The sequence below is a fragment of the Borostomias antarcticus genome (assembly GCF_949987555.1).
Source record: "Borostomias antarcticus genome assembly, chromosome: 5".
Lineage (NCBI taxonomy): Eukaryota > Metazoa > Chordata > Actinopteri > Stomiiformes > Stomiidae > Borostomias > Borostomias antarcticus.
In genome coordinates, this window is record NC_140238.1 from 9,758,245 (window position 1) to 9,781,437 (window position 23,193).

The 23,193-nt window shown below is 46.6% G+C and overlaps 1 protein-coding gene across 1 annotated transcript; it reads left to right on the top strand.

Annotated features, from left to right (window-relative positions):
* Nucleotides 1-7,204: 7,204 nt before the first annotated feature.
* bahd1 (bromo adjacent homology domain containing 1) lies at nt 7,205-18,192 on the top strand (the record flags this gene model as incomplete). Its single annotated transcript, XM_084438885.1, has 8 exons — nt 7,205-7,334; nt 9,288-9,367; nt 12,254-13,646; nt 14,714-15,153; nt 15,611-15,770; nt 15,868-15,947; nt 17,422-17,513; nt 18,000-18,192. 8 exons carry the CDS (start codon nt 7,205-7,207, stop codon nt 18,190-18,192), a joined length of 2,568 nt encoding a protein of 855 aa, XP_084295011.1.
* Between the last annotated feature and the right edge of the window lie 5,001 nt (nt 18,193-23,193).

A 23,193-nucleotide genomic window follows, 5' to 3' on the forward strand; every position in this document is an offset into this window, starting at 1 on the left:
TTTCTGGTTTGTGTAGAATAAAATATATTACATTTTACACCACTGGAGTGTTGATTCTTAAGTTTGCAGTAACGCAGACAATTAAGTACACATGCTGCACACAACACTACATGCTGTTTTTAGAGATAGCCACAAAACAGTACTGCTGGACTAATATAGTGGAGTTGCAAGTCATGTAGCTGCATCTCCTTAGTACTGTATCTCTCACTCCTAGCCCTCCTTACACTCTCCCTCTCCTAGGCCTCACTCTCCTTCTTCCTGTCCTAGACCTCTCACTCTTCCTCTCTTAGCCCTTTCATTCACCTTCTTCCAGTCCTAGCTCTCACTCTCTTCCTCTCTTAGCCCTTTCACTCTCCCTCTTCCTGTCCTAGTTCTCACTCTCTTCCTCTCTTAGCCCTTTCACTCTCCTTCTTCCTGTCCTAGCTCTCTCACTCTCTTCCTCTCCTAGGCCTCTCACTCTCCTTCCTGTCCTAGCCTCTCTCTCTCTCTCTCTCCCTCTTTCACTCCTCCCTTACTCCCTTTCATCTCATATTACCAGGCTCCTTTGACCAGGGTTTTCTCCTTTGTGCTTCCGTCAGTAGGCTAGAACAGAAACTGCTCCAACTAACATTATAGCAGTGCTGCTGTCACCTGCTGTTCACATTATAGATGGACAACTAAACTCTCTTCTTGAGACTGGGTTTTCACTCTCAAACCTCACTCTTATATAAGTGGATCACAGACCTCTCACAAATGGCTGTTTGAACCACAAACGGTTGGTAAGTTATGAAGGAGTCCTCTGCGCGCTTCTGCTGTGTAGGCTGGCCGGTGCGTCTCAGGAGTATAGGACTGGAATCACTGATAAAGTAAGTTCTCACTGGAGCACAGCGGGCGATTAAAGCCTTTTATTGGGTGCTAGTACATAGGATGACTAACGTTTCGATGTTAGTGCATCTTCATCAGAGCCATACTTAGTTGGTAAGTTATCTTTGCCTTGGAAAGGTGCCATCATATGTAGCCTATAGTGGGGATTGAATGCTGGTCTTCCACAGGTTAAGCCAATTGAAGCTACTAAGACCAAAATGCCATGTTTGTGGTCTGAGAATTACATGTGGGTTTACAATTCTTAGGCAGGGCTAATGTTTCCAAACCACCCCCACCAGAACACCCTTCCAAACCTTTGTTACCATGATTCCTGTTAGTCTGTTGTCAAGTCTACACAACTCACAGTAAATGGTCTGCACTATAACACTTTTATCCAAAATACTTTACAATGAAGACCTCATTCAACCATTCACACACATTCACTCAGCAATGGCGGCATCTGCTATGCAAGGTGCTAGCTTGCTCATTGGGAGCAATTTTGCTGTTCAGTGTCTTGCCCAAGAACACTTCGACATGTGGACAAGAGGAGCCAGGATTTGAACCACTGAACTTCCGATCGATCATTGGATCACCCGCTGTACCTCCTGAGCCACAACCGCCCCTAACTCATCTTGACATGTTCTCAAAGACTTCCTAAATCAATCAATCAATCAATCAAAGCTTTATTTGTATAGCGCATTTCATACCCAGAGGCAACACAATGCGCTTTACAGAGAACAAAGGAGGTGGGCATACGACCCACTCTCTACATATTCCAGAGGGAAGCAAAAAACAGTAATCACCCGGGGGCCAGATAAGTGAGCTGTAAAAATTCTTCCCTGACCCCTCTCAACAAGGCGATCGAGCAAGCTCCAGGAGTATGTTTGTCTACCGGCTAAGAACATTTTTGAAGCAATACATTGCATTGAATTACATTTCAAAGTGAGAGAGGCTAAAAGCATCATAGGAGAAAGAATATTCTACGGACATGCTACATCATCCACAGCAGACACAGGGGTATCTATCGGACTTCGGGAGGTCTGCTGGTGACAGTGGGGCATCCACTGGACCTGGTTAGAAGATAGGAGGGAGAGAGAGAGAGGCACTAGGGAGAGGGAAGGCAGAGGGAAGGCAGAGCAGGGTTAGTAGCACGTAGAGCCATTCAGATCACACAGATATTGAAACAGGCAACCTGGGGCAGGCTCCTGGAATATATTTGTCTAATGGCTAAGAACATTTAAAGAACATTTAAAGAACAATAAATAATATTAAATTAAGTTTAAATTAAGTTTTCAGAGCAAGAAAGGCTAAGAGCATCAGGTCCAGGCCTAAGCCTAAGCCGGATGTGGACTGATGTGTGTCTTGTGTGTACGTGTGTGTGTGTGTACTAAATACTACGATATCCACAGCTCCGCAGCTGACACTGGACCTGGTTAGAGGATAGGAGGGAGAGAGAGAGACACTAGGGGAGACAGAAAACGGTTAGTAGCACACTGAGTCATTGAAGCAACACAACAGTCAGAACAAGCCTGTTTCAGGATAACCAGCTTCTGTACACTACTTGATATACATACATTGCATAGCAGGACAAATATCAATGTATACAGAGGATTCACAGGTAGGTTTGAGGCTGCCTTTCTGTATCTCAAGGTCCTAGCTAGTGATTGTAGGCTAGGTCGAAAAGGTACGTCTTGAGGTCTCGCTTGAAGACCTCCGTTGTTTCAGCCCTTCTTAGGCACTCCGGTAGGGTGTTCCAGAGGTTGGGGGCATAGAAACTAAAAGCTGCCTCTCCATGTTTCTTGGTCCTGGCTTTTGGAACTGTTAAAAGTTCAGTGCCTGAAGATCTAAGTGGTCTGTTTGGCATGTACTTAACAAGCATGTCTGAAATATATTCTGGTAAGTGACTGTGGAGAGATTTATAGACTAGTAATAGTATTTTAAAGTCTATTCTAGAGTTGACTGGTAACCAGTGTAGTGATTTTAATGCTGGTGTGATGTGTGCCCTTCGTCTAGTCTTAGTGAGGACTCTTGCTGCAGCATTCTGTATTATTTGTAGCTTAGAGATTGCTTTCTTTGGTAGGCCTGATAGTAAAGCATTGCAGTAGTCCAGCCTGCTTGTGATGAAAGCATGCATTAATCTTTCGGTGTCAGCCAGAGAGAGAAAGGGTTGCACCTTGGCAATGTTCCTTAGGTGGTAAAAGGATGTCTTTGTAATATTCTTGATGTGGTTTTCGAAATTAAGATCTGAGTCAAGTATGACACCTAGGTTTTTAGCCTGGCAATTGGTGTCAATTTCCAGAGTTTTTAGGTGTGCAGCTAGTTTCTCTCTTTCAGCTTTTTCTCCAATGATCAGTACTTCTGTTTTGTCCTGGTTTAGTTGGAGGAAATTATGTGACATCCATACATTTTTATCTATAATACACTTGACAAGGCAGTCAACCAAGCTGTAGTTACTGGGTGTTACGGAAATATAAAGTTGAGTATCATCTGCGTAGCTATGGTAGCTAATATTGTGCCTCCTGATGACACTGCCAAGGGGCAGCATGTACAGGCTGAAGAGTAGAGGTCCTAGGATCGATCCTTGGGGCACCCCACAGGTCATAGGGATCTTTCTTGAGCTATATTCACCGAGGGCAACGAAGAAATCACGACCGGTTAGATAGGTCTTAAGCCAATTTAGTTGGTAAGTTATCTTTGCCTTTGAAAGGTGCCATCATATGTAGCCTATAGTGGGGATTGAATGCTGGTCTTCCACAGGTTAAGCCAATTGAAGCTACTAAGACCAAAATGCCATGTTTGTGGTCTGAGAATTACATGTGGGTTTACAATTCTTAGGCAGGGCTAATGTTTCCAAACCACCCCCACCAGAACACCCTTCCAAACCTTTGTTACCATGATTCTTGTTAGTCTGTTGTCAAGTCTACACAACTCACAGTAAATGGTCTGCACTACAACACTTTTATCCAAAATACTTTACAATGAAGACCTCATTCAACCATTCACACACATTCACTCAGCAATGGCGGCATCTGCTATGCAAGGTGCTAGCTTGCTCATTGGGAGCAATTTTGCTGTTCAGTGTCTTGCCCAAGAACACTTCGACATGTGGACAAGAGGAGCCAGGATTTGAACCACTGAACTTCCGATCGATCATTGGATCACCCGCTGTACCTCCTGAGCCACAACCGCCCCTAACTTATCTTGACATGTTCTCAAAGACTTCCTAAACAATCCAGCCATACCACTTGGACCAGATCCTTTCAGTCAGTACACCATTTTCCAAATGAATGACATACAATATATTGTCATACAGCCTTAAGCACTGGAGGATTCTGTTATAAGGTCATGCAATTCTCAGTTGTATTGCAAGTGTATGAATTCATTGAGACAGCAGTCACACGTACGTTTCACAAACGGCAGCACACCTACTGTATACAGTGTAGGCTACATGCCCATTTGAGTGAACGTCTTTTGAGTGGGTTCAAAGTGACTTTCAATCTAAGCTGCACTATAGCCTATCTGATATAAGGTTACGCAAACTCTGCTCTTTGCAAGTGTATGAATTAATTGGGATAGCAATCACACATTACAGACAAAATAAGTCTATAGAGATTCAGCAAAGATATTTTGCAGTGTTGAAGATCCCCATCTAGACACTGCATGGTTTCTCTTCTCAGAGACCCACCTGTGGTAACTGATCTCTGGTCAATCAGTTGATCATAATTGATTTAACAGGAACAGGTAGATAACTGATCAGTTCATCAATAGGCGTCTATAGTTTCGGATTACATGCATTATGCAATATTTATTTTGTTTTATCTTAGAGAATGTGACATGGGACTGTAGCCTACTGTAGGCCTACTATCATGTCCATGGCCCTTTAAGAAACTCCTCCATGTTTTCGCAAGCCTACATGTGATGCGTCAACAGAAAAAGCGGACGATGCTGTTATGTAAAAAAAACAAAAAAAAACAGCCTGAAGTGAGCGGAGGTTCATCAAACCGCAGGTAAATTGGCTCTTTTTTTAATTATTATATAACCCATACCAATACCAGTCTAACTGAATAAGCGATTGGCGTTCTCTTTGGGTTCAGTTTAGTCGTTCAGTTTCTCGAAATTTCAGAGAGGGCTCGAAGCTGGACAGATCTCTACGCAACTCAGAGCCCGTTGAGTGTTTTCCCTGGACTCGCGGAACCTCCCGTTCACCTGACTGTTCAACCCCGGAGAGGAACCCAATATTGTTACAGTAGACTGACCTGCAGTCGTACGGTGCTGTGGCGTCTTCTTAGCGAGAACACATGATAAACACCCAGAAGATATAACTTATCTGTCATCTTAACTGAGAGTCTGTCGGGTCTGTTTTGGCAGGTGGTTCACACCTTCGGTGAGGGTGAATAGACAGTATAGATTTTAGGCTACTTCATCGTTCCAGCAGTCCAGCCATTGCCTGCCAGTCCTCCACAACCTAACCTTCTAACGATGTAGGCTGAACTGTCATTATCTCACCAAAACGTTGAGGAAGCTTGTTTATGAAGAACACTTAAGCTGGCGTCCCGGTGCATCATAATTATTAGCCTACATTCAAGCGTTGTGTGTTATTATGAGTGAACACATTGTATCGGAGACCGATATTATGGCCTTCCAGGCTAGACTACTCAGCATTGCTTCAAACAATCTCTACACAAATGCTGTACTCAAATGTAACAGTCCAGAGCATACAGGTGAAGCGGCTTATCCCATTATGCTTGCTAATGTGCCTTGCAGTATCACCCTGAGCCATAACTGTAGCTTTAGCAACCAGGAGAGAAAGAGAGTCAGATAGCCTACTGGGAAAGAACTTGCCAGACCAGAAGCCATGCGTGTTTGACTGGCCTATACTCATATGCTCTCATTTCTCTCTCTCTCTTCATTCCTCTCTCCTCTATCTCTCCTCATATCCCCGCCTCTCAACGCTCACCTGACCTCACCCTCTCTCTTTCTCTCATAGAATTCCCCTCTCTCAACTGTCCCAATCAAGTCATCAGTGTCACTGTTCCTCATCAATCGATATGACGTTTTTATCCTCTTCAAACTAATGTGTTAACGAGACCTACAAATGACCCTTCACTCCTGGGTTAAAGGGAACAGTAGTAGTGGAGTGGCCCAGCTTCATACAGGGTGTAGTAGTTCCTCTACAGGCAGAGTGCTATACAACTGCCGATTCTCTCTCTCTCTCTCTCTCTCTCTCTCTCTCTCTCTCTCTCTCTCTCTCTCTCTCTCTCTCTCTCTCTCTCTCTTCTTTCTTTCTCTCTCTCTCTCTCTCTCTCTCTTTCTCTCAAAGTTTTGAGTGGAAGCTCAGTGTTCTCTCTGTGTTTTGTTCATGTGGCAGAAATACAGGATGTATTGTGCAAAAATGTGCTGGTGAGATATTATTATTTCCAGGTAAGAGCCATCTGTTTAAACTCAGCAGTTTCAAGGGCAATTATTTCACATATAAATGGCTAGAGATGGCTGTTCAGAAGCCTTATTCTGAATGTGTCTTAGAAAATCTAGACTGAAGGACTCTGGTGGAGGATAGTTCTAACTCAACATAGCTTCAAGGGCAGAATATTCCAAAAAATATACATGGATAGAGATGTTCATGGCCCTCGCTAAGCTCTTCAGAAGCCTGATTCTGAATGTGTCTTTGAAAATCTAGACTGAAGGACTCTGGTGGAGGATAAAGCAACATGTTCCAACAAAACCTCATCAGCTCCCTCTATGTGATTCTCATTAGCTATACTGATGGGGATAACGGCATTCCCTTTAACATTTTGATGGTAATTAGATTATAATGACACTGGGTGGACTGTGAGTGTTTAAAATCCCATAGTTGTCTTGGATGTGCAATATGCAGCCCTCCTGTAGTTTATTGAGGATAACTGATTTCAAATGGCCATTCGGTCAGCTGCTTTCTCTGGCCAGGCTCCAGCCTCACAGCTGGGGAGTTAACTGATGTGTTATAAGGAGAGGGGGGAGGGCACATAGGAGAGGAGAAAGGGGGAGAGAGGTGAGAGGAGGGGAGGAGAGAGGAGGGTAGATGAGAGCAAAGGGAAGGAGAAGAGCGCATGGAGAGTCGCCAGGCAGGGCCCGAGCTCAGCTGTCTGTAGACCCACAGCTGCTGTAGATGGGGCAGATTACAGCAGGAGCTGCTGGCCTCTGTTACCACACTGGCGTGTTTACTCGTGAAGGGGACAGTAAATCCTGTTCATGAGTGAGAGCAAGGCCCCGGCGCTCTCAAGAGCACGTCCAACCGCTGCTGAGGAACACGCAGCACATGGCACCACATGCGCACACACAAACACACACACACACGTCCCTCGGGGCTACAGATGCTGAAAGCATGACTGAAATCAAGCGTCTTGCCGCCAGTGGAGGAGAGACTGAGGAACCCGCCAAGGTCTCTATGGCAGCAGGGCCGTTGTTCCAGAGGCGTCTGTCTGTCAGTGTCAACCTTCTGGCGGAGAGAGCCTGTCAGAGAAAGAGCCAGATTGAAAGGGGAAAATTGCCCTGTGATGTTTTGAACTTTTTACTGTACGTTTCAGCACCGTAAGATTTAAAGTGCTCACACTGCACAAGGAACACCACTTTCTCACTGTCAGTTTCTTCCTATCTTGCTCCCTCTCATTCTCTCCCTCTGTCTCCCACTCTCTCTATCTGTCTTTTAGTTTGTCAGTTTCTCTGTATTTCTCTCAATCTCTCTTTTTCCCCCTCTCTTGTTAGTTTTCCGTGCATCATCCGTTTGTTGCTCCTCACTGAGGAAGCAGCTAACTAGACTTCCCACGGCATCTTCTATCTGATCTGAGGTGCTGAACTGCCATCTTCCAACCTGTCCTCCAAAGCCCACAACTTAAACATGTTTGCTGTCTATTTGTTGGGGAATGACAGACTACATTTAATTTGTGATCTGTCATTATTATTTGTGGGATATTCATATTAAACCACATTAGTCATAATGTATGCTTTGCATACAGTATATTTGTGAAAGAGTTTAAAAAGTCTTGTAAGGACCGGGCCCTTGCTCAGTCGTTAGGGCTGTGAGTAGTGCAGGTCAGCCCTTCAGCGGTCAGTCTGCTCGGTGTGTGTTCACGCCTCGTTAAGCTACCCACACAGACCTTAATTACACTATAAAACCACAATTGTTGAGACCAATTAGGATCTTCCCCATTATGGTGTGATTTTGATCAGATGCCAACACCATGATGATAATGACGTTACCATCATGTTTTTGACACAGGGATCCACAGATCCATGATCACAACGGTAGGCTGTGTATTTACGGGTATGTATATTTGCCTGTTTGTTGTAGGCTATTTTCTCTGTAAATTAATGACAAGCTGCTTTTACCTCTCATAATGTGGTATTGAGTTGTCCATAGTGCCACTTTACCACCATTATTTAGTTAGGCACAGTCCTTGTGGGGTTCTAAAGCTCCCAGCCTATTGTGTCCTGCCAATTGTGGTGGGTTGAATTGTGTTGGAGTGTGTGGTGTGGTCAACAGATCTGGTAAGGGGAGAGGAGAGGAGACCCCAGTGGATTTTCAGAGGCTGCTTAACTTGGCATATGGACATAAAAACCTGCTTGTGGATAGAAAAAAGGCTTGGAATTAAAATTAGGAGGATGGCGAAATAAACGGAGTAGAGGACCTATATGTCCTCATGACACCACTAAACCGGGATAGACAAAAGTCTTCAGTCTGCGAACGGTGTGATGATTTCTACCGCATTGAGTAGATTGCTAGATTGATACCGCAAGTTTTGTAAACGGTTGCGACTTTGACTCCTTGAAGTTTGATCATTTAATTACAGCGGACACGAAACGCCTCTGGATCCGAGCGGTGCTTGATGTCCCAGTGCAACTGCAGCCTCGCGAATGCGAATGCAGCGCATGAATATTATTCCTGCATGCCACTTCGGAAGTAGGTCACGGTTTTACAGTTATAGCCTACCGTGTCTCAGCTGAATGTGGTGTACTACAGTTTATTTTTCAGTTAAGCCTTAAACGACGACGACGATTTACGTTATCGGGGAGCGCAGACGGAATTCCTCGGATTCATTTGAAACTAAAAGGAGGCATCTAACCCAACCTGACATAAGGTAGATCGGACGTTATTTCCTCTTCATTGGTTAGGCTACAATGTTAGGCACCATGAGGAAATTGGATTGCGAGGCTGTAATAATTTGTTTTATTGTGCTACATATATAATCATAAACGCAGGTAGTCGCCTGATCGTCGTCCTCCAGAGCTGTTACCTCTGATGTTAGGCTACACCTCAATACCTCGATGGTCAAGTCAGTAATGACCTATTAACACAGTTATAGTCTCTCCAAACCGTTTCGCCTTAATTGCTTTAGAAAATCCAAATCAGTGCGCGCTCACTGAGCGGTTAATGGGAGTTAATCAAGTGTTAATGGTCATTAATTCAGGCTCAGCCTCGTGCTTCATGTCCGAGGTGAAGGTGGTGGTGGTGGTGGTGATGATGATGATGATGATGGTGATTAATGTGGTAAACTGTCGGGCTTCTGATTTGAGAGAGAATTCAGATTCTGATACGCCCAGCGCAACACTGCAGCGCAAGACACCCGGGGCTCAGGTCTCAGCGCGGCTGTCTCAGTCTCTCATTACTGTAGGTTATGTTGAGGGTTAGGAGATGTCCTCCTTCGTTCATCAGCTGTAACATTAGGTCGTAAAAGCTCGCACCCATTATTTATTTGTCACATGAGCCTGGTCGTTCAGCTAAAGAGTGCTTTATTGCTCCAGGAAGCACACCCATAACTTCCAAGAAAGGAACAGATAAACTTGAATGGGCAGTCAGAAGATCTATGACATTTTGTGTAGCCTGCAGTGGTCTTTAACATCACTTGCTCAGGCAGGAGGGCTGGGTCATCACGAGTGGTTCCAAACCACCCTCCCTTGACCCCTGGGAGATGGGCCCAGAAAGTACAGGCTGAGGCAGGGGGTTCGAACCTCGGTTTCTATGGTGGTGTGCCTACTGTTATTGTGTCATCTCCAAACAGGCGAGAACCCAGAGCTCTCTCCGTAAAGAAAACATTTGCTCTTTGAGAGACAATGTTCTCCCATTTATATAGGATGTCTTCCATTCCCTCCCGCCCCTTTTATCCAAGCCAAGCTACTTGATTTGATATTCATAGACATAAACTCAATGTGCGTCTCCCCCTGTTCTCTCCAAGTCTGTAAATTAAATTTGTCTCTCTCATGTATGGCATTTCATGGTTGATGGAGCCAGCTGGATATAATAGCCAGTCCAGCTCTGGGAGGCTGGAGGCGGGCAGGCTGAGGGTAGAGATGGGCAGGCTGAGAACACTGCCGTCTGGAGAGTCCAGCTTGCTGACCATTAGACCTACATGTATGATTAAGAACATAGCTTCATGACTAAGGAGAGGGTTAGCGCTGCCGTGGGGGAATTTCAACTGCCTCTTCAAGAAGTACAAGCAGGATCCTCCCTCTTGCAACTATATTTTGCTACTCTTGCACTTTGGCTTTAGCACTAGATTACGCTCTTAGTCACTTGTTTAGAAAGGAGATGCACTTGTGAGTTCTGGCGAGTACATTGACTACCAAGTTGTAAGTCGCTTTGGTTAAAAGTGTCCGCTAAATTACTGTAATGTAATGTTTGAAAGAAAGAAGACTAGCTGATATCCAGTGAGGCTGAAGTTGTTAGAAGTAAATGATTTCCCGAGGGGAAGGAACATCTCTTGATACAATATCTGATTTGTTGGTTAGGGTGGTGTAATGTATGCAGTGAGAGGAGACCCAGAGGAGTCACAGTCATCTGCTCGTGTCTGAGTCAGACTCTTATGTTGACTGAGTTACGAGGATCTGTAAAGGCCTCTGTTTGGTTCTTGTCTAGGGGAATGAAGGAGGTAGAAGGAAACATTTCAGCTTCTCCTCCAGAGCAGTTATTACAGGATGAGCTGTTAGACATTACCAAGACAAGCCTCATAATTCACTGGAGGTGAATGAGCCCTTTGTCTGTGGACCTCTGCTTCTGGAATCTCTGACCTGAGAGATCTCTTCTAGGACCTCCTCTATGGAGACTCCAGCCTCCTCTCCTCCTCCTCTCCTCTCCTCTCCTCTCCTCTCCTCTCCTCTCCTCTCCTCTCCTCTCCTCTCCTCTCCTCTCCTCTCCTCTCCTCTCCTCTCCTCTCCTCTCCTCTCCTCTCCTCTCCTCTCCTCTCCTCTCCTCTCCTCTCCTCTCCTCTCCTCTCATCCGAGTACAGCATGGTCTCCCTCAGCTGCAGACCTGTTCACATGGAAACTGATGAGCCAGTAGTCACGACGATCCTAGTTAGATGAAGCAGCTCGATTGACGATGAGTCACTCAGTCCGAGTTGTAACTGTCTCATGGTGCACAGGAACGTATAAAGAAGGGAGTGCCGAAGTCATGTTTTCATTTTCTACGTGGAACTGCTGCTGCACCGGGATCCAGAGTGCCGCTGGAGTGCAGCGAGCCACATTCGTAAAGTATCTAATCTGACGCTTCCTGTTTTATGCGTCCCTTGTATGGTGCAAGGCGGCATGGTTAGAGAATGGCCTCATGGTACTGTATAATGGTAAAAGGCTAATTACTGCTGGCCCGAGAAACACAATTTGTATACCCGAAGGGAAAGACCCCCATCCAGATGGTCCTGCGATGATGTAGAAGCCTTGACCCTGTGACTTTGTGGATTACTGAAACACACACATCCTTGCGGTGTGAAAGGGTCTCTCACTACAGCCGTTTAATCTGTAATCCAGTTAGCTCCCACGGCCATGTGGCTAACCACAGCCCTCTCACAGGAGATCAGCTCGATTATAGCCCTAGCGGAATCTGTGGGGAGACAGATGAATGGTATTAATGGGTTTGTATGCATGCACAGGCATGGAGGCCACGTGTAACATATGTCTAATGTTAAATGCACTGTTTCTATAATGTGTTATTTAAAGATACGTCATCATTTACTGTGTAAGAATGGCAGGATAGTCGCAATGTTTTATGGTTATGGTGCTTTATGATGGTAATATTGATTCAGGAAAATCTGTCAGGTCTCACTGATGTCTCTGTCTCTCTCTCCAGGGTGTCTTTGTAGCCCAGTGACTACCGTACCCACAATGCCTTTTGTCAGATGGACTTCCTGATCAGCTGCCGCTCTGACTGAACCGTAGGAGTCAGTGGGAGAGGCTTCTGCCACATGCTGAGGCCATGGGCGGAGCCAGCCCCGACCGGCCAGTGAAACGAGGGAGGCCACGGAAGGTGAAGAGAGGAAAGAGAGTGAAAGAGAGAAAGGACATGAGGGTGGAGGAAGAGGAGAAGGAGGAAGAGAGGAGGAGAGCTCTGTGGGTGAGTGAGGGGGAAACCCTGGACTGTCGCGTCCTCCTCACCCGTCTGGAGGATGGGAGGAGAGGGGGAGGGAGGAGGAAAAAGGAGAAGATCTGTAACTCCGCTCCCGGAGCGACCAAGCCTCGCAAGTCCAGACAGAAGTCCTGTGCAGCCGGTCGGAAAGCACCGGAACCAAAAACCAACCAATCCAACAACGCCTTATGTCTCATTATGTCGCCTGACCCGGAGCCTCGCCAACGGCGTATGGCCTCTCTCAACGCCGAGGCCGTGAACAGTCTGCTATTGCTGCACCGACAGGATCCTCCGGCGGCATCCAGGTTCTCCAAGGAACGGCAGCCCTCCAGTGCTGGGCGTGCCGCAGACACGACCGCTCCAGCCAAGAGGAGAGACCCCAGGAACACTCCAGAGGCGGCGAAACCATATTCAGGAAGTCCCCGAAGGCACAAACGGGCCAAGATGGAGGAGGAGGACACCAGCGTCGACCCGGCGAGCCCGACGACTGGACTCGCCCCCAGGCGCCAGGCCGGGCTCATGGCAGCGGCGCTGCTCAGGCTCTCTAGCGCCCCCCGTGGCGAGAGACGGCGGAGTGGTGTGGCGGGCAGCAAGCCCGGGTGCGGGAGGCGGGGAGGAGGAGGAGTAGGGTGGGGTAAACAGGCTCGGGCCGAGATGCGGGAGCGGCGGGTCAGACTCCAGGCCGTTTCCCGGCTCTTGCTGGTCCAGAGGTGCTGCAGCGTGTGTGGGGGAGAGAGTCCCCAGGTGGGGCCCCAGTGGACGGGGCCCACGGAGGGCCAGCGGCGCCTCCTCCTGCCTGGGCCCCAGTGTGGCAGCCGGCCCCCGGCGGGCCTTTCTCCGAGGGAAGCGAGCTCCTCCTCCCACTCCTGCTGCTCCCCGCAGGGAAGGGGTGAGGAGTGCTTCCACCACCTTGCCCTGCTCATGGACCACAGGGGCTACCGGGAGCCCGAGGAGCCTTCACCTCTCACCAAGGGCTACCACCTCCACCTGCACTCCCCGCACGCCTTAGCCTACCCAGCCTTAGCCATCGGGCCCAACGCCCACCTCCATCCTCACCCCCACCCTTACCGCTGCATCTCCGGCTACTACGTCCACCTCTCCCACCACAACCCCCCCACCACTGCCCCCCTCAGTGCCAGCCCACTGCCTTACCCCGCCTCCACGGTGCCCGCCGACACACTCTGCCCCAAGGGGGTCCGCAGCCCCGGGCTACTGCCCCTGGCAGACCCCCGGCCCCGGCTCAAGCCCCGGCTCATGCCTCGGCCTCAGGCCTCAGGGATCCTTCAGCCTGTCCACTGTCCCTCCGCGGGGATCTGCTACGGGGAGACCTGCAGGGCCAGTGGCTATACATACACGGTGGTGCCAACCGTCGCCAGCAGGGGGTGCTCTCACAGTACAGGCCGACCCAGCTGCTGCCCCAACATCAAGATGGGTGAGAGGAGGTTCATATTCAAAACCGTCTTTGGGGGCCTTCCTATTTTTAATAGTTTTATGTGATTTGGTTCTTTAGTGGTAGGCCTCAGTATGTAAAATACCTTCACATTACCTTTCATACTTACTATGGTGGTGTAATGCTTTCTTCAGGTAGGCCTACATGAGTCATGGGTCTTCTTACTTGAGGCTGCAGTGCTGGTGCCAGGGATAATGGCGGACATGTGTTTGTACAGGCGCAGTGACCTTTCAGACTGACTGTCAAACAGGCAACAATGGGCCAAGGATAGCCTTGATGTTTGACCTTTTAATTTTTCAGTTCTGGAATGTCAGTTAAAGAAAAGGTTTCACAAAAATGTCACAGAAGGGGTCAAGGGCTAGGAGGACTCTTTGTCCTTCAGCTAGGAGTGTGTGTGTGTGTGTGTGTGTGTGTGTGTGTGTGTGTGTGTGTGTGTGTGTGTGTGTGTGTGTGTGTGAGTGATCATGTGTGAGTGATCATGTGTGTGTCTATGAACGTGTGTCTGCATGCGTGCTTGTGGGTGCGTGCGTGTGTGTGCATGTGTCCACCTCCACAGCTGCGCTGACCTCATTAAGCTGTGTGATAGGTGGTGATTACAGGGTCAGGCTGACCTATCACAGCTTTCCCTGCACCATTAGCTAAAGGAAACAGCTGTGTGGCAAGTTCTGATTGGCCGCTGCTGACACTAATGGACCCCCTGTTTGAGGTGATGAAGCCTTTGCTTCTCTGACCAGTCACCCGAGGAGGGGTGGATGGAGGACGGAGTGCCCTGCCCTCCTAGTATGTAGTAACCCAGCAGGATCCGTCTTCTTAGCCGGCCTCTGTACTCAGGTTAGGGGGCAGGAAGTGGGGAGGTCACATGGTGAAGACACTTGCCAGGTTGCGTGTTCGAGTGGTTTCCTTCTCCAGAGAGGTTAATTCCTGTTTGGAATAGACCACCCTTCTTCATGATAGCTTGCCTGACTGTATTATAATGTTTGAGTGTTTGTGAGAGATAGTTTAGACTCTAGTCTAGTTACAACTCTGCCCCTGTCTATTCTCCCTTGCAGAGGACTTCTGCTTTTCTCCCAACCTGGAGGACTGCGGTGCCCGCCCCTCCCTCCCTGGGCGCTCCGCCCCCCGGCCCCTCTCGGGCTGCCCGACCGTGCCCACCGTGCCTCCCGCCGCCCCATCAGTGCCCCGCCTCCAGACGCCGTTCTCCGACCCCAGCCAACCGCCGGCTCCACTGCGGGTGGGGAGGGAGTGTCCTCAGAGCGCCAAGGCGCCCAGCGGATCACGTTCCGGTGTGCGGAGCGGCGGAGGTGGCTCCATGGCATGGTGTCCCGTGGTCAGAGACAAGCCCCAGCCCGGGTCGGTGAGCGCCAGCGTAGCCGCCAGGCAGACCAGGGACAGGCCGGATCAGGCCAGACAGACCAGGGTGGGCCGGCGCCGGCAGACCAACGGCTGGCTGCCTGTGGGACCAGATTTCCAGAAGGAGGTGTTCACTGTGGTAAGTGGAGGGGAGGACACGGACACCTTGTTAAAGGGGCACAGTCACGCTTGTTTCAGTTGGTATTATTTGAATTAAATGCTTAAATTGTAGAATGTAAAATGTAGGCCTTTTTAAAACCACCATCAGTGCAGCCATTTCATATGGGAAATTCTGCGGCAACACATTAAAGGGTGACGTCACTGGACGTGTTTTCCCTTTGAAGTTTTGCCGCAATTTTGCTGTGGTATTTCCCATATATAGGACATGGCTACACTGACGGTGATTTTAAAAAGGCCCACACACAAAATAATATCAACTGAAACAAGCATGACTGTCCCTTTAAGAAACTGTGGTTCCCGTCATTACTGTGCATTAGGAGGAGGTACAGGCTACCTTGGGTTGCTGACGCTGTAGAATGTTGAAATTGATTGTGGACTGTGTGTTGTGATTGATTTGTTGAATGATTCCTTCCTAGGGGGAGGAGTCTCCTGTTCCGAGGAAGTGTTTTGAGGGCGTCCAGCGAGATGGTGAGGTCATCAGGGTCAGGGACACGGTCCTGTTACGATCCGGACCCAGGAAGAAGTCCCTCCCCTACGTGGCCAAGATCTCCGCCCTCTGGGAGGAGCCTGATTCAGGTAGGCTCCGCCTCCTCGTGTCCGACACAGCAGCTCTCAGACCCTGGTCTAGTCAGTCTGCAGTGTGTATGACGGTGTGTATGTGTGTATTCCCCAGGGGAGATGATGATGAGCCTGTTTTGGTACTACCGCCCGGAGCACACCCAGGGAGGACGCAATCCCGGCATGCACTGTGAGGTGAGGATGTTCCTCACCAGAAACCCAACTGTTGTACCGTCATGATTCAAATCTCTACAGTCTCTCCTTCATTCCACACATCTTTTCTTCCTGCCTTTTCTTGGGATATGAAGAATGAAGTTGCTTTTCCACCGCCTGATACCGGCTCAACTGGACTCTACTTGCCTTTTTCATTTCTCACGTTACATTACATTACATTACATTACAGTCATTAAGCAGACACTTTTATCCGAGACGACTTACAATAATAGCATTTAATGAAGGTATTCAAGTCAAGGGAATCCTCCCTAGCATTCTTTCCTTTCATCCTCAAGGTAATCACAGATCTAACATAACTGGATAGGTGAAAAGGCATGCTCTTCTACACAGATGTCACCATATTTAGTCATGTCACATCTGTATTTTTATTTTATTATTTTTACGGAAAGAGAGGAGGAAGGAAGGTGGCATTTTTGGAGAATCTGAATGGGGCCTGGGAAAGAGAGCCAGGACTATCGAGCTTTCTTGTAATCTGATCATGTATGTCCTGGATAAACAGGCTGTACAGGCTGTTCCTCTAGAACCCGACAGACTTTGTTAACTAACTGGTTATAATAAACACAGTGGATCCAGCCCAGGAGCAGCTAAAGCACTGGTGCTCTCCACCCTCAGGTGCCGACGGTGCTAGAGCAAAATCAGTGAAATTGGAGCAAAGTTTCCCGTAATAGAATAGTATGCTTTGGAAGTATACTATTGTATATATTGTATATTCTTTTTGTGTTTTGTTTTTTCTCAGCTTTTCCTTTTTTGCACTAGCATTTTGTACTTGCTCTTTGCGCTGTCCTTTCTCGTCCCTGCACCCTGTCCAATGTTCTCTCCATGTTATGCACCATGACCAAAAGCAAATTCATAGTATGTTGAAAAATTGCATGGCAATAAAACTGATTCTGATTCTGATTCTAAAAACGATTTAATGATATCCCTGGAGAGGGAAGCACAGACCATCTGAAGCATGCAAGAAAATGGCATCATTGATGATTGTAATTGTTTTAGTTGAAATGGGATTGTGTGGCTTCCCAGCACTTTTGAGTTGATCTACAGTATTGTTTTTAATGTGTGTACTGTATGACAGTACTGCTGTCATTCTTGGCCAGGTCGCTCTTGAAAAAGAGATCTCAATGAGTCTAAACCTGGTAATGAATCATGTTATCACTGATATTTCAAACTTTTTTATTTGAAGGGCTTTCAGATTTTTTTGCTTTGACTAATTTGCATCTGACTAATTTTGCTTCAGCAAATTTGGGCCCACTTAGAAGAAAGCATTGGATCTACATTAGACTGCTGGAGATTATCATTTCCCACAACTGTGATATTCTGCTGGGCAGGAAGTAGCTCTTGATAGCGTCAGAAGTGTAGGATGCGTTGATCTTGTTCCTCATAGTACTCATTCATATGTTCATGGTTTTATTCATAATCTGATCTGTCTTCTTTTCAGAATGAGATCTTTGCATCTCGTCACCAGGATGAGAACAGTGTGGCCTGTATTGAAGACAAGTGCTATGTGCTACCGCTAGCTCAATACTGCAGGTACGACAAGTGTTGTGTACTAACGGTAGCTCAATACTGCAGGATGTGCTAACACTAGCCAAATACTACAGGTAAGATAAGGACTATGTGCTAATGCTAGCCCAGTACTGCAGGTAAGACAGGTTCTAAGTGCTAACGCTAGCCAAATACTACAGGTAAGACAGTTGCTATGAGTTTTGTGCAATATAATTAAATACCTAGCTAACTACCTACCCAATGCTAGTCCAGTAGGCTACTGCAAGTAAGACAGGTAGTATGTGCTAACACTAGCTCAATACTGTACTGTAGGTAAGACTGTGGTTGTTATCCGTATTTGAGAGATGGGCTGATTTCGTAATGAACAATATGGGTCACACTGCCTTACTGACAAATTTGCTTTATAGATTTATGGTTTCAGTGGGGGTTGTTATTAGTAATAAATAATCCAAGAAAGAACCAGAGCAAAGTTCATGTAGGTGATCTCCCCCCTCCTGTGATCTGATCCAGATTCCGTGCCTTGGAGAAGCGTCGTAGAGAGGGTCACCCTTGCCACACCCCCTTCCTGGTTCCGCCACCATCCTTTAAACAGGCTCTCCCCGAATCCCGCCGTTTGCCCCCGGACGTCGACCCTGATCTGGTGTTCGTCTGTCGCCACGTCTACGACTTCCGCTACGGTCGCATCCTCAAGAACCTGCAGTGACGACGGGCGGGCGGGCTTGGCATGCCATATCATCATACCTGACAGAGTTTATGGGAGGGACGGACATGACAAGCCGTTTTCACAAATGAACTCAAATGTGCGGAGAATCAGGTCTGGAGATTTTGCGGAGTTGCCCTTTCACACATGTAGCACACAACAGGTGGTCCGTGTCAGACATGCTCTCACCCTACTGGAAATGTTCAGTTTGGTTTAGGCAAGGGCTGGCGCCTGGGTAGAGCGTGCAGGAGGCAGGACATGAAGCAAAATATATATTTTCAAATAACTGTACTGTAGGTGAAATGACACCTTATCTTAGAAAAGTTACATTTTCATTTGAAATACGTCTCATGTGGCTACTGCCCTTCCTATAATGGTAGCCGATCTGCTTAAAACTATAAACTGTACTCAAATAACTTCCTCAATATATATTGCAGCATAAATTTAACAACATGAAGGCATAGGTGTCTACTTGGTCACTGGCTTGTTCGTTCGTTTTCAGTTTCGTGCTAGTAACAGCTTGTTATTAAGAAAAGAAAACGAGGAGAGTGAAACATTTTGGTGCCACAGAGAGAGGCAGTGTTCGCTCCACTCAGGGCGGAGACTTTAAAATGATGATGTAGGCACACCCATGTTCAGCTGCTGTGCGGTTAAATTCCCTTAACACAGAATGATTGGGTAATTGGAAGGAACATCATTTTACAGCCCTGAATTTGATTGTAGGATTCAAGTCGAGCACTAGGCTATCCCCTCTCTCTCCCCCTCCCGCTCTGACCAGTCACACATAGACACACACAATCCCTCTCTCCCTCGCTCCTGTGCTACTGTGACAATCCCCTCTTCTCTCCCTCACTCCTCCTCTCCTACCATCAGACACACACATTATATTGTCCACCCTACTTGTTCTGATTCTCATTTTCAGTTTTGCGCGCATGATAATCAGCTCGCTCGCTGTGAATTCTGGACAACGACCTGCTCTATTCACATATGGGCTCCATCGAACATTAGACGGCATAGTTACAACAAGTGAGCTGGGAGGATAGTTTCCAGTGCAACTGATTTGGACATTTGTGTTCTCACATAACAGCTCCTCTGGGTAATGTAAAGATAAGTTCAGGCGTTTCAGGCCATGTGTGAAAGTGGCTATAGAGGGGGAGGGGCCAGACTGAACTGTAATGGTGTCAGTATGAGTGGGGGTGGTGGACAGACCAACAGCTGCATCTCTTTTTGACACAACTGTGGGGGTTCAGATAGAACCTGCGGGGGGGGGGGGGGGGGGGTGTCTGTGTGGTGTGGTGGGGGACAGACATCCGTGTAGGGGGGGTCTGTATGAGTAGGGATGAATACAGACCAACAACAGCGCCTCTCTGTGGGAGCTCCTGTGTGGGGATCTGGACAGATCCTGTAGTAGTGCTGGTCTGTGGGCATGGTACATAACAACCCAGAGGAGAGAAGAGCTCTATGAGAATCCTGATAAAACCTCCATATGCCCCTAGTCATACCTGCCCTGGATTTATAGAGCTCTCCGGACACGGGTGAAGAACACTCTTAGAAAACAATTGTACTGTGTAGGACCATTTGTAGAAGGACAATAGACAAACCTTCTGTAAAAAGGTTCCAGATAGAATTTTCTGGTTATTATCTACCAAAGTAAACATAACCTACCGGACCTGAAAAGAGAGTTTTTTCAGAGTTCTTCTACTGTTTCAAATGCCTCTATATAACACTTTTTTAGATTGTAAAAATTAGTTGTGCTGTGCTCTTACTTGACAGAGCTGCAGACGCAACAAACACATTCGGTTCTAAAACTGCAACAAAACATGGATGTTGTATCTGAAACCGTCTAGCAGTGGATCTACGGGACAGAACCAGAGAGGATTTTGTCAAGCAGTGGATTATGTCAGCACAAATATACATTGTTTTCTTAATTTGCCAAATTATAAGATTGAATTCATGCATCAATGCATATTCCAAAATTTGTTTTATATTTATCTGTATGCAGTTTATAAAACTGATCCTATTTTTGTGTGTGACAGAATGCCCGATCATTATCATCAGTTAGATCTTTTATGTTTTCAAGTTTAATATTCACTGAACTTCTTGCTGGCAATGATTCATATTTACTTCTGTATGGAGAACATGCATTTCTTTTTAAGTGCATCCTGATTATATAGAGAGTAGTGAGACTTTGAGGCCTGTCATCCTTGAGTAGGAGTGGTCCAAGGGTTTCTCCAATCCTGACTCAGTGTGAACGGAGAGGAAACAAAGGAACCAATCACAAGAGACTCTGAGCCAAAGGACCAAATACACCTCCTCTCTTATCTACCCTACCTTGAACTGACCCAGTGAACGTGGGCTTCTGAACTCACCCCCCTGAGCCCTTGCCTTACTTCCCACAGGTGAAGATGAGCTTAGTTCTAAACCATCCCTTTTACCCTATAGCCAGACTTGTAGGCCCCAACCCCCAAGCTCGTGGTAGTTTGCACTATGTTACTGATGTATTCTCTTAGAGGTGGTACTGGCTGTATGTATGTCTGTATGTGTATACCTAGAGCTGAGGGAGACCAGGTTAGGTATCCCAGCTCTCTATAATCCCCCCCCTGTCTGTGTAGCCCAAATCTCAAGATTTAGACCTTTACCTTACATATGAGGAGCGGGGTGTGTTGGGGCTCGGCTGGGGGGAAAACATGCACAACCCAACAGGTCTCCAGGTCGAGACTCACCAGAGTTAAAAACCCTTTATGTAGAAGTTGAATCAGGAAGTTAGATATTACTTGGCCCTCTGTGCCTGTCCCAGTGGACCTGCTCATTAGTGTGGGAGACCCAGGTCCCCCTTGTTTTAATGCATCTCTGCAATGCCTTTTTCTGGACTACTATTGATTTATTTTATGTTGGATCAAATGTATGTAGAAATGTATGTACCAAAAAGGGTTAAGATGGGGAATAAGGTGTTACATTGAACTCATTCCCAGGTGTAAAAAGATCCATGTTTTTGTTCCTCTGATGTGAATCTATGTTACACTTCTTAAAGAGAGAGAAAATTCTGAGTATGTGTATGATTTAACTTGGACCTGTGTAATATAAGAACATATTTAATTGGAATAAATAATATATGAGTTTGAAGTCTTTAAGTTTTTTTTCTTTCTTTTTTTTACTGCAGTAAGCCTACCTCACCCCATGGGGGCGGGCTGGAACTATTTTCATCACATCCATGATTTTCATTCAAGATTCAAAGATTTGTTTATTAGCCATGTGGTTCACACTTACTAGGAATTTGACTAGGGTTAAGGCATATGCTGTTGCACTATAGGATTGTGGGTAGTGCATTTTTACCTGTATGAACAGCAGTAGTTTGAGGGGACAAAATGAGGACAGACTTCAAATACTGTCAAAAACTCAGTTTTTGAGATACAACTACATCTACCATGCCATTAAATTCTTGTCATTTGTTTTCATGAACATTGGAGATTTATTGAGAGAGTATTTGCCGTAGCTGCATACAGCACTGTTTGCAGTAATTGATGCACTGTGGGCTCAATTTTTGATATTTAAAAAATCTGTGAAGATTGTTTGTGGAGGACACTCTGAAGATGTAGTGTAGCAATTGAGGTGTCAATTGACCCAAAATGTGGGAGGAGTAGGGTCTTACACTTTTTGAGATGGACTTCATTACTCCTGCCAGCTCAAAGCATATGGAAGTTTCTGCTCACTTGGGCCTACATTTTGGTGGTGTTTGCTAAGTGATGGCACATACGGCTGACTTATGATTTTTTTTAAGTTTTAAACTTTAGACAATTGCTGTAACGCCACCATCGGAAGTATTGGCCCACAATGCCAGTTGAGAAGTTTTGGCATAGGACTGCACCTATGTTTTGCATGGGAAGTCAGACTTGCTAGGAGGGAGAAGAAGAAAAATATTAGGAAATACTAGAGGGACCGGCAGCTGAGGCTGCCCGGACCCTAAAAAAGGGAGGCACAAATGCTATTTACGTACTATGTACAGAATGGAGTGTGGTGAGTGTATGTACAGTGTGTGTGCAGAGTGTAGTGTGATAGATGAGCGATGTATGTACACAGTGTATAATGTGTGTGCCAATGAGGTATGTCGAACAATCAGAGGTCATGTAAAAGTGGTGTGAGGGGTATAGAGTCAGTAAAATCATGCCTGTCTGTCTCTGGGAATGGGAATTCCATTACCATCCCAAAGTGTTTTGAACTGCTTGTACTGAAGGACTGGCGGAGTGTTGCTTCTGGCTACCTGAAGGAAGTGAGTGGTAATCTCAGCCTTTCTCAGTTGGTTACTGAGCCCACTAGGCCGAATCCAAAAAATTATGTTAAATCCACCCTTATTGATTTAATCTTTCCAATAGATGTGACAGGATTTCTGCCTGCAGTGTTTTTGATGTTTTATGGCTTGCGTGTAATCTACAAAGCTGGTGAAAAGGCCACGCATTGTCTTGAGGAGAAATCTTAGATCTTTCAATGCCCAATCCTTCTTAGATGACATCACTGACTGTAATAGTCTATGCTCGGTTGAGTCCAATGACATGTAAGTTGCCCTTGACTCTTTTGTAAAAACATTTAATTACTTTGTAGATAAACATGCCCCTTTTAAAAGGACTAGGATTAAAGATAGAGTTGCACCATGGTTCTCTAGTGACCTGTCTAACTTGTTTAATGATAGGAATTGTGCATGGTCCCGTGCCAGAAGCACAGGGGATACCCAAGACTGGCTTTCTTTAGATAACTGATTACTTCTTGGATTTAGTCTCTAATGCTGTGTTCACAATTTTTCCAGTCGCGCGGCAAGTTTATATAGAAAGTCAATACAATTCGCGCGAACTGGGCGGCAGGCGGCGCGGGCGGCGCGAATCAGGCGAACCCGGCGGCGCGGCGATCAGGATTCACCGCGCGGCGACATTCGCAAAAGTTACATTTTTTTTTACTTTCTGTGGCGGATTCGCGCGGCAACCCATTGGATCCCGCGGCGAGATTGTGCCGAAT